Source organism: Garra rufa, chromosome 1 (assembly GCF_049309525.1).
Source record: "Garra rufa chromosome 1, GarRuf1.0, whole genome shotgun sequence".
In the NCBI taxonomy this organism is placed as follows: Eukaryota; Metazoa; Chordata; class Actinopteri; order Cypriniformes; family Cyprinidae; genus Garra; species Garra rufa.
The window spans coordinates 75383865-75401921 of record NC_133361.1 but is presented as its reverse complement, the minus strand read 5'-3'; the positions used below and the strand labels follow the sequence as shown (position 1 = coordinate 75401921).

At 41.0% G+C, this 18057-nt stretch overlaps 1 protein-coding gene across 1 annotated transcript in view; it reads left to right on the top strand.

The window, feature by feature from the left end:
• LOC141320071 (NACHT, LRR and PYD domains-containing protein 12-like) overlaps nucleotides 1–18057 on the top strand; it is a 44077-nt gene that overhangs the window by 17130 nt on the left and 8890 nt on the right. Inside the window, exon 10 of the mRNA XM_073833287.1 lies at nucleotides 842–888. Within this exon, the coding sequence (XP_073689388.1) occupies nucleotides 842–888 (47 nt within the window). The remainder of the gene's footprint in view (nucleotides 1–841; nucleotides 889–18057) is intronic.

Here is an 18057-nt window from a genome sequence, read left to right as displayed (position 1 = left end):
ACTGCTTCCGCAGGTCCCCCAAGGTCTGGAATCGGTCCTTCTCCACAATCTTCCTCAGGGTCCGGTCACCTCTTCTCGTTGTGCAGCGTTTTCTGCCACACTTTTTCCTTCCCACAGACTTCCCACTGAGGTGCCTTGATACAGCACTCTGGGAACAGCCTATTCGTTCAGAAATTTTTTTCTGTGTCTTACCCTCTTGCTTGAGGGTGTCAATGATGGCCTTCTGGACAGCAGTCAGGTCGGCAGTCTTACCCATGATTGCGGTTTTGAGTGATGAACCAGGCTGGGAGTTTTTAAAAGCCTCAGGAACCTTTTGCAGGTGTTTAGAGTTAATTAGTTGATTCAGATGATTAGGTTAATAGCTCGTTTAGATAACCTTTTCATGATATGCAATTTTTTTGAGATCATCAATATTAAAACAATAAAAGGCTTGACTACTTCAGTTGTGTGTAATGAATCTAAAATATATGAAAGTCTAATGTTTATCAGTACATTACAGAAAATAATGAACTTTATGACAATATGCTAATTTTTGGAAAAGGACCTGTATATTATAAGAGTGATTTCTTTTGTCTTGTTATTTGCTGTGAGATTTAGTTGGTCAGTGAGAGACAGTCTTAAAGAGTGTGAGCTGGAAACCTTATGCTATTCTCACGTTTAGATCTAGAATATTGCTAGTATGTTTAAATCATGGTTTAACATGTTGTTTTATCTTGATTATATTGTTTTCAGAAGATTATAATTGCAAATATAATAATACAACTCTCTCTCTCTCTCTCTCTCTCTGTGTGTGTGTGTGTGTGTGTGTGTGTGTGTGTGTGTGTGTGTGTGTGTTTTATAGTGTGGATCACGGAGAAAAATCCAGAATCACAGCAGGACTACACAAATGTATGTACTCTCTCTCTCTCTCTCTCTCTCTCTCTCTCTCTCTCTTATACACACACACTCTCTCTTTCTCTCTCTGTCGCTCTCTCACACACATATACCTAATAAACCGCAAAATGTGGACAAATGACAGAACACCCTACCTTTGGGTACACCTCTTTCTCAAAAGAAAGATATGGCTGTGATATAGAAGCAGTTGTCTTTACACTTATCAGTTGATATTCTAAAAAAAGCCTTCTTTAAAGACCTGAAATTTTACCATCACTTTAGGGATAAGTATTTTTGTGCATCTTTTAGGGACAAACACAAATTCTGATCAAGCCATAATTTAAGGACTATGGTGATACACAAACTCTGTTTATGTTAAATTTTAGGATTTTGTGGTTGTGATAGAAATAAGTCATCCTAACAGAACCTCTAGAACAGTGGTTCTCAAACCAGCTACCATTAGGGGTACATGAGGTGACAGAAGGGGGTACGGGAACACAAATGCTGAGCTTTGCAATTCATTTAATTCTACCCCAATTTAAAATAACATTAAAATTGAGCTTGTATTTCAGACAAGCAAAATTACACTTTTATAATAAAACAGGAAAATGGGAGTGCCGTAAACAATCAAACCACATTGAATTACCTCCTGACCAGCAGAGTGCATATGATAACATGCCATAAGCGTGTTTATGATAGATGTGTCTTTAAAGTAGATTTGTAGCACTTAATAGCAAAGACTGTTCATAAAAATCGATTTAAGAAACTCTCTTCAATACAGAAACATGCCCTGTGCAAGTTATTTTTCATAATCAAAAGCAAGACGAGCAAGAAATATGTTTTCTCTGAATATCCAAATGATTGCAAATGTTGATTTTATAGAACAGTTCTACATTTTAAATACAACATTATCAACAGTTGGGTTTGTTATATTTTCAATCCAAATATTGAGAAAATCACCTTTTAATTTGACAATGAAGAACTTAGCAATGTATATTACTTACTACCTTCATGGGACATAAAATTTTCTTACTATCACGTTTATTTTTCACATACATGATTTTCTGTAAAAGCATAAATATGACTACAGTAGTCAACATTTGAAGTGGATTTAAACCTTATATCAAAGTTGTCCTAAAACCAAATCAATATCCATTCTTCTCTTAGGACAACTTTGATTAAACTTATTTGTTCCACTTAGGAACAAAACTGTGTGACACTCAGACACACAAAATTTGCTTAAGTGACATTTCGGGACACTGAGATACACAAACTCTGCTTAAAGGATAACTGTTCCCAAAATGCAACCTTGGCTGTTTTTTTTTTTTTTTTTTTTTTTTTTTTTTACTGTAAACGAGACAAACTTATATCTAAAAGCATAATTATGGCAAACGAGCCGTTTTTGAGATTGACGTGATTTATTTTTATGGTCAGTGGCCAGTGAATGGTAGATCTAGGGGCATAGTTTTGAGTGCATCACAAATCGATATTTTTACAACACTAAGAAGGCTTGACACACCATGAAACTTTGCTGGAAGTATTGCCTGGGTCTCTACACATGAACTCAAGCACTGACAATATTGTGTACACAGAGTTTACATAGGCATGTTGTTGGTTTAGATGTGGTGATACGTTTATTTAATTCTTCCTTTTCTATAGTTGTAAAGCACTGCAGTTTTTCTTCTGGTGTAATAAATAATGCTGAGGTATCAGTTGCTGTAGTATCTATTTTTTTTTTTTATTGTATTTCTGATGTTGTCTATTTTATCAGTAAAGAAATTCATAAAGCCATTACTATTAAACTTTCTTTTTCAAGAAAGTAGTCACGGTTAGTTTCCGGGGCCTCAAAACTGTGCGTTTTTACGTGAAAAAAATACATGCGTTTCAAAGCTTGATTAATTTACATCCCAAAAAACACTCCTGACAAAAATCATACCTCAGTTTTAATCAGCACTATATTCTTTCCGTTTCCATCAATGTTCGCACGTTCCGATCAGCTGTTGATAGCGCGACTCGCTGACAACATGTCTGACTACGAAACTTCTGATGATGAAACCAATTTTAGCACAATGTCAGACGGAACAGACGATATATATATTTTTATATTAGACCTCGTTTCAAGTGATTTCCACAGGAATCTAAACATCAGATTGTTTACTGTACAGTTTAGACATGGGATCTCCAGTCCTCGTGAGCTACTGTCTTGCTGGTTTTAGTTTTTCTCTGATGCAACACACCTGACTCAAATCAACGGGTTATTAGCAGGCTTGTACAGAATGTCTCATTTGAGAAAGGTGTCCTGTCATAGGAAAACATCGCGCTGCAGGAATGTAGCTCACGATGACCGGAGTTGGAGATACCTGGTTTAGACCTACCTGTATGTGACTTCAAGCACACTTATAAACACGATGATACCGACACACGTTCCACATAGTTACAGACAATAACAAATATAGCAAAGCATCATATTTTGTTGTGTTATATAGATTCAATTAAATTCATTAGTTATGACATTTGCCGATTTTCTCACCACATAGACAGTCGATTATTGTCAATGCTATCACTGTTAGAATATTCTCAGTGTAACGTTAGCCTAAAAACCGACGTTAGCGTCAAAATAAACCTGTCGTATGCGACATAAAGTTAGTAAATAGAGCTTACCCGTGGTACTGGTACAGCAGAACTCTTTAAAATCCGTTTTTTGATTTTTCCTCCTTGGTTGGGGATGTAATCGTCTTCGCTGAAGTGAGCACTGCACACACGAAAATCCTTGATACTGGATATTTTAGCTCCCGCAGAGTAGCCGATGGCAACCAGCCAAAGCTGTCTCATAACTATATCAGAAACAGGAAAACGATGGAATCTGAACGGCGATCCCTGCACATTCTTGTGGTCACAACCTGGGAATTTACAAGTTCGCACCATTGGTAATTTTCTACTTTTTACGTCATTGTCATTCGAGTGTGTAATGGAACAGCTGATCGGAACGTGCGAACTGACAGCAGCGCGGATTGATGGAAACGGGAAGAATATAGTGCCGATTAAAACTGAGGTATGATTTTTATCAGGAGTGTTTTTTGTAATGTAAATTAATCAAGCTTTAAAACGCATATATTTTTTTCACGTAAAAACGCACAGTTTTGAGGCCTCGGAAACTAACCGTGACTACTTTCTTGAAAAACTTCCAGCGGCCAGAACTCTGACCAGGGAGGTGAACGCAGTGTGGGTCAGTGTGTATACACTATAGTGCTGATAAGGATTGAATACAACTTCATGTCTTAAATGCTCGAACTAACCCTTTAACATTTTTTTTTTTATTATTATTTTAGATTTGTATAGGGCAGGCCTAAAGTTTAAAGCCTACACTAAATAACTACTGACATTTTTTGTATGTAGCGCTGAACCTGGTCTCTCTTTTGGCAACGTCTTCACTATCATCCTCCCACACACTAAACTCATCTGTTTTTCTTTTGACTCGCTCAGCTTCCTCAACTAATAATAAAATGTAACAATGTTTACCATTTTACACATACATTAGACCGCAGTAGCAAAAACGTACACTATTATTAGCTATTTAATTAGCTGGTGCCACTCACCTGGAGGCATGGGCTCTGGCTCCTTAACACTTGCTGGAGGTGTAAGCTGCATACTGTCCAATTTCCTGGCAAGTCTTCTGGCCTGGTCGTCTACTGGATGTTTTGTGCTGTCTTTTTGAGAGTTGAGTCAAATTCAGCTGTGCTTGTGTCACGGCTCTCCAATTTCCAGTCGTCATTAATGAAGTGACCATTAAAAGCCGTGTATGCTTGTTTGTTGAACTCTTCAGTCCACATGTCAGTGGTAATAGCAAGGCCACAATCCAGACCTTGATTTATGTTCTTTGAGAAGATTTATTTTTTTTCTTTTGCGGTTGATTTGGCTCTGTCGCAAACTGTTTGCCTGTTAGGTAGTACACTGTTGGCATCCACACATCCGTAACGTGAACCAATGTTATTAGACACTGGGCTGCGGTCTGGAATCCATCTCCAGATACTATGTCGAAGGGCCGCAGATCTCGACAGCACAATTCAACACAAGCGTCTGTGACCTCGGACTTGACATGTGCTGGTACTTTACTTTTGAGGAAATAGGGTTATACTTTGAGACGTGCCACTGTCGTACTTTTACTTAGACCCCCCACAAATATGTCTCGACATGCTAGAAGTGCCTGTTTTGTGGCTGTTGTGTTTGTATATTTTTTCATAATTATTGCACTTCACATAACCGATACTGCTGTTGTCTCCTGCTGCTGAGAACAGGTCCCAAACATTAGATTTAGCAGCCTGACCTTTTTTTCTTTTAATGATGAAAATTCTTGACCTCAATTTCTCCTGCACCTCATCTTCCATCTTCACTTTTATTTCTTTGTTTTTGTTGTGACTGGCAGCGGTAGCTGCTTGGCACTTTCGTGACTTGTCACGTGACGTAACCGTATCAAAGAACTTAATAAAATATGAAAATAGATATTCCCAAATATTTAATATAGGCTATAGGAAATTGCACACAACAAACATGGATTTTTTATTTAATTTTGTAAAGTGACAATTTCTTTACCCACCACAACCCGACCCGCGGGTTACCAGACGTGCATCATTTGTGAACTTATCTTCGGTAGCAGGAACAATAGTTCTGCCCAGACGATAGCACGGAGCTACATAGTTAACATCATTAATACGCAGCATGCACGATACGAGGAAATGATCAGTAACATCATCACTTTGAGGTAAGATATCTATATCTGTAAGATCAAGTCCGTGCGATATAATTAGGTCTAGTGTATTGTGACGAGTCGGCTACCTCCCCCCTAATTATCATCACCACCCCGTCCCTTATTCGCCGCCCTTCTCCAGGCTCCCGATGGGAGTGGGTGTGTATGGGAGAGGAGGGGCGCGAGAACATCCTGGGTTGGTGGCATGTGATGAGGAACACGTAAATTGAATGAAGCCTCATCACCGCCGAGCGCACCTCTCCTTTTGGAGACCGGTCTCTCCCCCGTGCTAGTGTCCTTGTGGGTCCAGGAAGGGTGCGTAGAGGGAACCAGCGCCGCCGTAGGATGAGCTGCCGGACCTCGTGGGTCCAGATGAGGACCTCACCCGTTACGGCTGACAGGCCAGGATGCAGAGCCGTTTCGTCCCCCAGAAGTGCCGCGTAGGCCGAGGAGGAAGATGCCGCTGAAGAAGCCGCCGCCCCTCGCGCCCCGTACCAGAGCGGGGAGCTCATGCGGCCGCCGGACTTCGCCCCTTGCCTGGATCCTTCCCTACTGAACATGGCTCATGCTTATAACAGTAGTTTGCTGGAGTAGACTCATTCAGAAAAATATAATCGTTTGGTTTTAGCCAAGTTTCAGTCAAGCAGAGTACATCAAAGCTATTATCCGTGATCATTTCATTTACAATAAGTGCTTTGGGTGCGAGTGATCGAATGTTTAGGAGCCCAAGCTTTAAAAATTGTTTTTGTTCATTTATTGTGCATTTTTCTGATTTAATCACAATAAGATTTTAGTTTTGACCTCACTTTTTGAGGAGCAGACACAGTCTTTATAGATTGGACAGCACCAATACTATCATTTAAATGTGCAGAACAAAAGCCATCATCACAACAACTATTTGAAGATATGCTTACAAGTCAAACGGAGCGTAGCGTCCTGGAGATATTGGCAGGTATCTGTGAAGAGACATAAAACACCAGAAAAATAAAACACCATTTTGTGAAACATCAATTAACAAATGAATATGGGCTGCGGGTTTTCCCTCTTCCACCAGAGGTCACTATCTCCCTTCCTTCCACACACAAAGGGTTAACCCTAACCCTAACCCTAACCACACAAAGGATATCACTTATTTATTAAATTATCAGACCATTTTGGCAAACATTGTGATGCCTTTTGTGCAAAGTCTGAAGCTAATAATCAGTGGACTTTCCTGCAGGACAGTCATCCCAAAGTATACATTCAAATCTACTTACGCCGGTTTCACTCTGCACGCGTAAGCAGGACGTAAGCAGCGCAGAAGCAGCGCGCATCCATTGGGCTTTCACACTGGCAGCGTTTGTCGCGCGCAGCTGAACCGCAGCTTGTGTACTGCAAATATTGACGAGTATCGTTCTTTCGGTCACAAATTTCAGGTGAAAACAAACACGGGAAGAAACGCTCGGAATTACGACCATGAGGAACTATAAGACTTCGCAAAGAAGCTGTGTGTGTGAGTGGCATATAAGCTGTCCGTGTGATGAGCTGCAGGTGTGTGTGTGTGTGTGTGTGTGTGTGTGTGTGTGTGTGTGTGTGAATGAACTGCAGGTGTGTGTGTGTGTGTGTGTGTGTGTGTGTGTGTGTGTGTGTGTGTGTGTGTGTGTGTGTGTGTGTGTGTGAATGAACTGCAGGTGTGTGTGTGTGTGTGTGTGTGTGTGTGTGTGTGTGTGTGTGTGAATGAACTGCAGGTGTGTGTGTGTGTGTGTGTGTGTGTGTGTGTGTGTGTGTGTGTGTGTGTGAATGAACTGCAGGTGTGTGTGTGTGTGTGTGTGTGTGTGTGTGTGTGTGTGTGTGTGTGTGTGTGTGTGTGTGTGTGTGTGTGAATGAACTGCATGTGTGTGTGTGTGTGTGTGTGTGTGTGTGTGTGTGTGTGTGTGTGTGTGTGTGTGTGTGTGTGTGTGAATGAACTGCAGGTGTGTGTGTGTGTGTGTGTGTGTGTGTGTGTGTGTGTGTGTGTGTGTGTGTGTGTGTGTGAATGAACTGCAGGTGTGTGTGTGTGTGTGTGTGTGTGTGTGTGTGTGTGTGTGTGTGTGTGTGTGTGTGAATGAGCTGCAGGTGTGAGCAGTGATCAGTGCAGTGAGAAACAGGGAGCAGGTGAATGCAGTGATTAGTGCAGTGGCTTGTGGGGAATGAAGTCCATGATGTGTAATGTAAGAGTTAATGACAGGACAACTCAATTTGTGACAGAGCCCCCCCCCCCAAGGAGCGGCTTCCAGACGCTCTAACCACCTAATGAAACCCGGAGGGTGGTGGAGCGGAAGCGGAACAGGGGCAGGGATGGAGGGCCAGGTCCATGTAGGGGTAATGGAGCTACCCAGATAGCAGACCAACACTGAATCAACATTGAATCAATGTTATTGCATCAATCATATTATCATTGAATCAATGACTACGTTTACATGGACACCAGTAATCTAATTAATGACCTTATTCTGAATAAGACATTAATATGATTAAGCTGTTTACATGAGTTGCTTTTAGAATATTCCTTTCATATTCCCGTTTTACATGTTATAGTGCATAGATCGATTAATGGCACACGTCCACATGCGACGCTATCAGTTCATCGTCGTTATAGACTTTTGGATGTTTCGGTTTTAATTTTACAAAAGCTTGAAGTGGCTCTGGTCATATGCAACACACTTTTTTTTATAGAATGTGTGAATTACAATTTGCCTTGGTCGCATTTGTGCCAGTGCATGCTGTGCTGCTCCAAAGCGCCAGTCAGTTTTTAGGGGGGGGGGGGGGGTAAACACATGCAAGCACAGTCACCGAAAGGTTATAAATACGGAAATATCTTTATCTGTGTTGATGAATTGCTCTTGAAGCCCTGGTTTATCCGTTTTAGAAGCACTGTAATACTCTGTAATACTCTGCGTCCTGTTGAGGTCTTTCTCGTCTTTTATTTCTTTGGAGCATTGTGACAGAGACGGCTGTCCTGTAATCACTGGACAAAAGAAAATGAAATAAATATAATGTGAATGGAATAAACAACCATTAACTATATCTCTAAATATATGTTGGCCTAAACTAACAGTATTGGTGATTACTAAAATGATTTTGATGTTTCTCTAATGCTAATGTCTTTAGTTTAAACAAAAAAGCACTTTGTTTTAATGCAGATGTTTTCTCTTTTATGACAGGGGATCTAATAAATGTGAATTACAAACAGTGCTTATGAAATGTATTAAGACTGTTTTAATTGATATAACTTCTGAATAAAAATATAATTTATTTCAGGTGATTGTTTTAGCTCAAAAAACATTTATTAATATATTTGTCATGTTTAAAACAGCGGAGTGCAACTTTTCAGGTTAGGAAAACACTCATGACAATATTAATTAATATTAATAAATGTTTTCTGAGCAGTAAATTAGAATATTAGAATTAAATAATCATTTAATTGGAGTAATGATGCTAGAACAATCACCTGAAATAAATGATATATATATTCAGAATGATAGCAATAAGTGTTGCTTTATGGTCTTTTAAGGGTTAAATTATATTTTATGCAGTAATATTCATGAACAGCTAATAATCTACTAAAAAAATCAGCTAAAGCTTAAAGAAAACACCGTTCTGACAGACCTTTAGATCCATTTTGACCGCTTGCAGCACCCATACCGTAAGTACCATAGACATATAGAAATATGGTAATGTTAATTAGACGCCTCATTGGTCAACGTCGCCGCCATATTGATCCGGACAACCATAGATATATATATACACGTGTCTATATATATATATATATATATATATATATATGTCTATGGGGGCAACTAGGGTTACCACTTTTAATACCCAAAAATAAGGGACGTGGGTCATGGGTCATCTCAAAAATGCTGCAGTAAAAAGGTTTCATATGAGTTGTGCATATAATATGGGACGTCCTGAATAAGAACTGATCATTGTTTTTTTTCTACTTTTTAGAAATGGGGTCTATATACCCTGTTAAAATGTAATAATGTCCCATATCTCAAAAATGCTGCAGTAAAAAGGTTTCATATGAGTTTTGCATATAATATGGCCGTCCTGAATAAGAACTGATCATTGTTTTTTTTTCTACTTATTTAGGGTGACCATACGTCCTCTTTTCCCCGGACATGTCCTCTTTTTGGACTTAAAAAAATGCGTCCGGCCGGGATTCCTAAATCGCCCAAAATGTCCGGGGTTCGGCTTTTGCTTTCTGCAGTCGCCATTCATTGTCTCCGTTTTTGTATTAAAGCCTTGCGCGGGACTGTTGTCTCCCGCAAACATTCTAATATTGAATATAATTTTTGCGCATCATGGAGTCGCTATCATTATGCGGAGTATTTAAATCGCTTTGGATGCAGTTCGTGTTGGATGTAGGGTTGCCAAATCCGCATTTTTTTCCACGGAATTGGGCTGATTTTAAACAGTTGCGGCGGGTTGATTTTTTGAAAGTTTGAAATATTGCATACATTCCATTTGGCTGAAATGCTTGTATTGAAACATTTTGCATTCTGTGATAAAACTGTGGTAGATATTAGTTTTGTGAAGGATGGCCACTGTGGTACACTCTTAAAAATAAAGATGCTTTAAAAGGTTCTTCATAGCGATGCCATTTTTAAAGAACCATCTCTTTCTTACCTTTTTATAATCTGAAGAACCTTCTTTCGCCAATAAAATTCACAAATAAATTTATGGAACCATTTTAACAAAAAAGGTTCTTCTATGGCATTGTGAAGCACCTTTATTTTTAAGAGTGTAGGAAGCTTTTTAGCTGTGTTTATGATCAATCTCTATAACAGTGACTGTAAAATATGTAGTTTTGGTATGGAAATGACATATTTTGATACCAAAACTAGGACCCCACCCCCCACCCCTCGTCCTACGTCCTCTTTTTTGAAAACTAAAATATGGTCACCCTAACTTATTAGACTCTAAAGTCTAATAATGTCCCATTTATCAGAAAAGAACCGTCGATATTAAAGCAGAAATAAAAATAAATAAGTAAAAATTCACGAGCATTTTGTAGTATTATCTCTCAGTCCTGGGCGTCTAAATGAAAAGCGCTCTGCAAGCGCGTTCTCTCTGTGTTGTTTCTGAAACTACCGTAATCACTGTAATATGCGCGCACATTTAAAATCAATCGCGGCTGGCTTGACCGTGTTTTTCTGAACTGCGGCTGGCTTTACCGCAGTGATTATTTGCATTAAACGCTGCATTAATAAAATTATCAAAAATACGGGACAAAAACCGTCCCGTATTGATTCAAAACGGGACGATTCCGTATTTTAAGGGACGGGTGGAAACCCTAGCAACGCTTCATAACTCTCATATCAGTACAAGCGAATAGAGACCTGACTTGTCAGCAACTTGAGCATCTACAAACCATCACACAGGAATGAACACAGATCTCTGGGTATTATCTTTCACAGGTAAGACTGAACACTTGTTTCTATTTGTTTTTGGCTCATTTTTAACATTTGTTGACAGCTTAATTTACCACCAGTGACAGACTATTAACTGCTAGTGTAGGAGCCAAATATGTGTACCTATAATGACATGTTGTTTTGATCATGGCCACAAAGTGGCGCTGTTAATTTAATTGTGAATAGAGTATATAGGTAGTCTTCCTACTGCGTTAGGTAGGTGTTTGACCCGGAAGGGCAAAAAGGTTTTTGACCGCTATAGCGCGAAGCTGATGTAATGGTGAAACTTCCTAAATGTAAGCTTTGGAAATGGAATTGGATATTGTGCACTAAGGTGCTTTGTGGAGCCAATAAACTATTAATGATGATGATACAACGGAATAGTCTTCTCGTTCATTGACGGTCGGAGAGATTCAAAGAGGAAGTAACAACGTAACATCAATCAAGTAAGAATGCGCGTCAACCTACTAGTCCGGGATCAAACAACTCAGTAGCTTAAAATATTAGATTTAGCTCCTACAATTCAAGTCAAAAACCTTCATCTGGAACTTTGTTTTGGAACTTCGGCACTTTTGGATACATCAAAGTTGACGGAGGACGCTGTGTTAACGGAAGTCGCTGGATTTCGTCTGTGTCAAGGAGTGCTTCTAAGGTTTGCCATCGGTGTATAGGACGTTGCGATGTTGGATCCATAACTTCTAAAGCCGGCTGAAGAACAACGTAACATCGGATCATCATATGGCGCCCAACGCACTGAGGTATGTGTAGCGCTACACTGTTTAATGGCCATTTCATTGTGTGCACACATTACTAAAAGGAATTTAATGGTCTGATCGCCGACGCGGACGGATAATAGACTTTGGTATTGACTTTCGGTATTGACCTTTGGTATTGACTGTTGCAACGAATTATTTAAAAAAAAAAGACTAGGCCCTCATGGAGACTCGCGACATAACATCTGATAAAACTGCGGGGTCTGTTGTGTCAGCTATTAGTAAATCAAAGAGTGTGGTTAGCAATGTGGAAGTACAAACTGAAAAACGTGTGGTTAAACTTTCATTTAAAGCATTAGCTGATAAATTGGATAAGTTGCAAGCTGGCAGAAAAGCCAAACTGAATAAGGCAAACAATATAAGAAAATCCTTGCAAGGTTTTATTCAAAAGGGTGACAAATCACAGGTACAAAGTGCACTTGACAAGCTCATTGAAGTATGTGATAATGCAAAATGCATGCATGAGTCTTTATTGGGTTTATTGCCACCTGATGAAAAGGAAGAACATGAAACTTGGTTTAAGGCAAAAATGATGTTTAATGATGAGTGCATTGCTGATGCAACCAATGGGTTAGGTGTAATGAAAGTAGTGTGCTTGTAAGCCAATGTGATGTTATTGATGATGGTATTAATCCAAATGACAGCGTGTCTAATGTTGAAAGTAAACGTTCAAATAAGGGTAGCATGAGCAGTAGCAGAATCAGCACTACATCCTCTGCAAGGGTAAAAGCAGAGGCAGATAGAGCTGCACTTGCTGCTCGTGTTGCAGCTTTAAAAGATAGGCATGCTCTTGAGGAGCAGGAGCAGCAGTTAAGGAGGAAAAGGGAGCAGCTTGATTTGGAGGCTGAATTGGCTGCATATACTGCTAAGTTGGCAGTGTTGGAGGCTTTTGAAAGAAAAGGTTCTTCTCATGGATCTGTGAGTGTCATGAATTCCCACTTTGAAAAGGAGGGAAAGAGGAATTCTGGAAATGTGTTAAACCCTATGGCAAAGGACTTTAAACCTGGAGTAGAAACAACGGTTCGACAAAGTGTCTGTTCATTACCACCTGATCAAACAGTTGATGTGCGGCCTAAAACAAGTGAGAGTCAGATTAACATTGCCACCAGTCAACAGTATGTGTTTGATAAACAACCGCCAGCAACAGATCTACAGGTAATATCACAGCATACAACTTCTCAATTTAAGGACAAGCAATCTATGTGTTATTCAACTGGTCAAAATCCACCTGATGGGATACTTACCATTATGCAGAGGCAAAATGAGATCACAACTGCATTGCTTCAACAGCAACGTTCAATGTCATTGCCACCAAGAGATATTCCCATATTTGATGGAGACTCACTTCAATTCAGAGCCTTTATAAAAGCTTTTGAACAAGGTGTGGAAGGAAAGGCCAGTAAGGTGGATTGTTTGTACTATTTGGAGCAATTTACTCGTGGACAGCCACGAGACCTGGTGCGTAGTTGTCAACATATGGCTCCTGAGCGTGGTTACACTGTAGCAAAGAATCTTTTACAGGAACACTTTGGCAATGAGTATAAAATTGCTACTGCTTATATTGAAAAGGCTCTTGCTTGGAAACCCGTGAAGTCTGAGGATGTAAAATCACTGCAAGCTTATGCTTTGTTCTTGCGTGGCTGTTGCAATGTAATGGAGGAGCTCCAGTACATGCAAGAAATGGATATGCCTGCAAACATACGAAGTGTTATTTCTAAATTGCCATTCAAGTTAAGGGATCAGTGGAGAATAACAGCTTATGACATAATGGAAACATGCAACCGCCGAGCTTGTTTTATGGACTTGGTTAAATTCATAGAACGTTATGTCAGAATTCTTTCAGACCCCTTGTTTGGTGATATTCAGGAGTCATCGCTTGGTGTCACTGGAACCAAGACATTGACCAGATTCAAGTCACAGCCCAAGGAAAGAATGAATGGAAACTCTTTTGCTACTACAGTGGCAAACATTGACTCACTTTCAGGAGCCATGAGTTCAACATCGGATTCAGGAAAGGCTGACAAGGTTGATTGTATATGTTGTTCGAATACTCACTCATTGGAGGAGTGTGATCAGTTCAATTCAAAGAAGCATAAGGAAAAGATCTACTTTCTTAGAGAAAAGGGAGTTTGCTTTGCATGCTTGTGTATTGGGCACATGAACAAGGATTGCAAAAGGCGTTTGAATTGCAAAGTTTGTCATCAATCTCACCCTACTGTGATTCACATCAAAAGACAATCAGCAGTTGTGAAACATGCGACATCGGATCATAGTTTCTTCCAAAACATGTGGGCATACAGGGGTCGGTAAGGACCGATGTGCATTGTCCATTCTCAGAATCAGAATCAGAATCAGAATCAGAATGAGCTTTATTGCCAGGTATGTTTGCACATACTAGGAATTTGTTTTTGTGACAGAGCTCCACAGTGCTACAGAATGACAGTGACAAGACGATACATATTATAAAAAGAACAATATAGAGGTTTACAAGACAGACAATGTGCAAAAATAGCAAAGACATTTGAATGGAAGTAAGTATGTGCTTTAAATAAATAACGGAAAAATGAATAAAGAATGTATAGTGTTGTATGTTCCACGATCAAGTGTTCATGAGATGGATTGCCTGAGGAAAGAAACTGTTTCGGTGTCTGGTCGTTCTAGTGCTCAGTGCTCTGTAGCGCCGACCGGATGGTAAAAGTTCAAAAAGTGAGTGTGCTGGATGTGAGGGGTCCAGAGTAATTTTGGCAGCCCTTTTTCGTACTCTGGATAAGTACAGATCTTGAAGGGTAGGGAGGGTTGTACCAATGATTCGCTCAGCAGTCCGGACTATCCGACGTAGTCTTCTGAGATCAGAATTTGTAGCTGAGCTGAACCAGATGGTAACTGAAGTGCAGAGGACGGATTCAATGATGGCAGAGTAAAACTGTTTCAGCAGTTCCTGTGGCAGGTTGAGTTTCCTCAGCTGGCGGAGGAAGTACAGCCTCTGCTGGGCCTTTTTCACAATGGAGTCTATGTGAATGTCCCACTTCAGGTCCTGAGAGATGGTATTTCCAAGGAACCTGAATGACTCCACTGTGTTTACAGTGCTGTTCATGATGGTGAGTGGGGGGAGAGCAGGGGGGGTTTTCCTGAAGTCTATGATCATCTCCACAGTTTTGAGCGTGTTGAGCTCCAGGTTGTTATGACTGCACCAGACAGCCAGCTCTTTTACCTCCTGTCTGTAAGCAGACTCGTCACCGTCCTGAATGAGGCCGATAAGTGTGGTGTCGTCTGCAAACTTCAGGAGCTTGACAGAGGGGTCTTTGGAGGTACAGTCATTTGTATACAGGGAGAAGAGCAGTGGGGAGAGGACACAACCCTGAGGGGCGCCAGTGCTGATAGTCCGGGTGCTGGATGAGAATTTTCCCAGCCTCACTAGCTGCTGTCTGTCTGTTAGGAAGCTGTTGATCCACTGACAGACTGATGTGGGCACAGAGAGCTGAGTTAGTTTGGGCAGGAGGAGGTTTGGGATGATAGTGTTGAAGGCTGAACTGAAGTCCACAAACAGGATCCTCGCGTAAGTCCCTGATTTGTCCAGATGCTGCAGTATGAAATGTAGACTCATGTTCACTGCATCATCTACAGACCTGTTTGCACGATAAGCAAACTGCAGGGGGTCCAGTGAGGGTCTGGTGATGTCCTTCAGATAAGCCAGAACCAGTTTCTCAAACGACTTCATGACGACAGATGTTAGCGCCACAGGTCTGTAGTCGTTAAGTCCTGTTATTTTGGGTTTCTTTGGAATGGGGATGATTTCCGAGCGTTTCAGAGAGGCGGGGACTTCACACAACTCCAAAGACCTATTGAAGATCTGTGAGAAAATGGGTGCCAGCTGATCTGCACAGGTTTTCAGACAGGCTGGTGTGACACCGTCAGGGCCTGGTGCCTTTCTTCTTTTGTTCTTTTTGAAGACCTTGCGTACCTCATCTTCACTGATTTGAATGGGAGTTGCAGGAGTGGGGGAGAGGGGTGATGTTGGAGGTGTAAATGGTGTCTTTTCAAACCGACAATAGAACTCGTTCAGATCGTCTGCCAGTTGCTGATTCTGCAAAGTGCTGGGGGATGATGTCTTGTAATTGGTGATGTGTTTTAGACCTTTCCACACTGATGAAGAGTCACTGGAATGAAATTGGTTCCTTATCTTTTCGGAATAATTTCTCTTTGCCACTTTGATCTCCTTTTCCAGTGTGTATTTGGCCTGTTTATACAAGACTTTGTCCCCTTTCCTGTAAGCATCATCTTTGACATGACGAAGCTGTCTGAGTTTTGCAGTGAACCATGGTTTGTCGTTGTTGTAAGTTAAGCGAGTCCTGGTAGGAATGCATAAATCCTCACAGAAACTGATATATGAAGTAACAGTCTCTGTAAGCTCGTCCAGATCAGTAGCAGCAGCTTCAAAAACACTCCAATCAGTACATTCGAAACAGGCTTGTAAAGCCCGCTCTGTTTCGTTGGTCCATCTCTTTACAGACTTTGCTACAGGTTTAGCAGATTTAAGTTGTTGCCTGTAGGTTGGTATAAGATGAACCAGGCAGTGATCAGAAAGTCCCAAAGCTGCCCGTGAGACAGAGTGATATGCATTCCTTATTGTGGTGTAACAGTGGTCCAATATATTTCTATCTCTGGTTGGACATGTGATGTGCTGTCTGTATTTTGGAAGTTCACGGGAGAGATTTGCTCTATTAAAATCCCCAAGAATGATTAAAACAGAGTCCGGGTGTTGTTGTTCTGTCTCTGTGATGTGATCAGCGAGTTTCTGTAACGCCAGGCTCACGTGCGCTTGCGGTGGAATGTACACACTCACGAGAATGAACGAGCAAAACTCTCGCGGCGAATAGAACGGCTTACAGTTTATGAAAAGCACTTCAACATCAGAACAGCATATTTTCTTTAACACTGTTACATCTGTACACCACCTCTCATTGATGTAAAAGCACGTCCCGCCGCCGCGCGATTTCCCCGTCGATTCTGCGTCGCGGTCTCCTCTGAACAGCTGATATCCCGGGAGATGAATCGCGCTGTCCGGTATAGCCGCGTTCAGCCAGGTTTCCGTGAAACACAGAGCAGCAGAGTGTGAGAAGTCCTTATTTGTCCGGGAGAGCAGAAGGAGTTCGTCCGTTTTGTTTGGTAGAGACCGGAGATTCGCCAAATGTATGCCTGGCAGTGTCATCCTGAATCCACGCTGACGAAGCTTCACGAGCGCGCCGGCGCGCTTCCCCCGCGTCCTGCGCGTCCTGCGCGTCCTGAAGCCTTTGGTAAGTGCCGCCGCTCCGCCAACTATGATGTTGAGCAAAACGTCCGAATAATCAAAAACCGGTAGGAGATTTTGTGGTATGTTCTGCCTAATGTTTAGCAGTTCATCCCTTGTAAAACTGATCGTGTTTGCAAAACAAAAAACAGGAAAAACGAACAAAAACACTAAAACAACTGGAGAGCTAAGCACAGAGGCTGCCATTCGCGGCGCCATCTTGTTCTTCAAGATAGAACAAGTGCAAGTTAAATCCATCAAGGGAAACAAGGTCATAAAAACATATGCATTCTTGGATCCAGGTAGTTCAGCTACATTCTGCTCAGAACAGCTTATGCAGAAGCTGAATATCTCAGGTAAACCAGTCACATTTCTTCTCAGTACAATGGGGCAACAAGCCATTGTTCCAGCTTATTCCTTGACTGGTTTGGAGGTGTCCAGTCTGGATGGCAGTAACTTTTATCAGCTTCCTGAGGTGCTCACGCAGCAGAAAATGCCAGTAAGTACTGACAATGTGATAACGTCTGAAGAGTTGGTTAAGTTTCCATACCTATCAAAGGTGCAAATCCCAAGCATAAAGGCAAATGTTGACTTGCTGATTGGTACTAATGCTCCCAAGATATTGGAACCTTGGGAGATTATCAACAGCTGTGGGACTGGCCCATATGCTGTTAGAACAGTATTGGGCTGGGTTGTTAATGGTCCACTGAATGGAAACAGTGGTGTATTAAGAATGGAGCTTCCTACGGTTACAGTGAACCAGATTGCTGTGTGCAGATTGGAGGAAATGTTAATCAAGCAGTACAATCATGACTTCAATGAAAGCACTGTGAAGAAGGAAATGTCAAGGGAGGACATCAGGTTCATGGAAATCATGGATCAGTCAGCGGTACTTCAAGATGGGAAATATTGTTTGAAGTTACCCTTTAAGACCAAAGAAGTCTA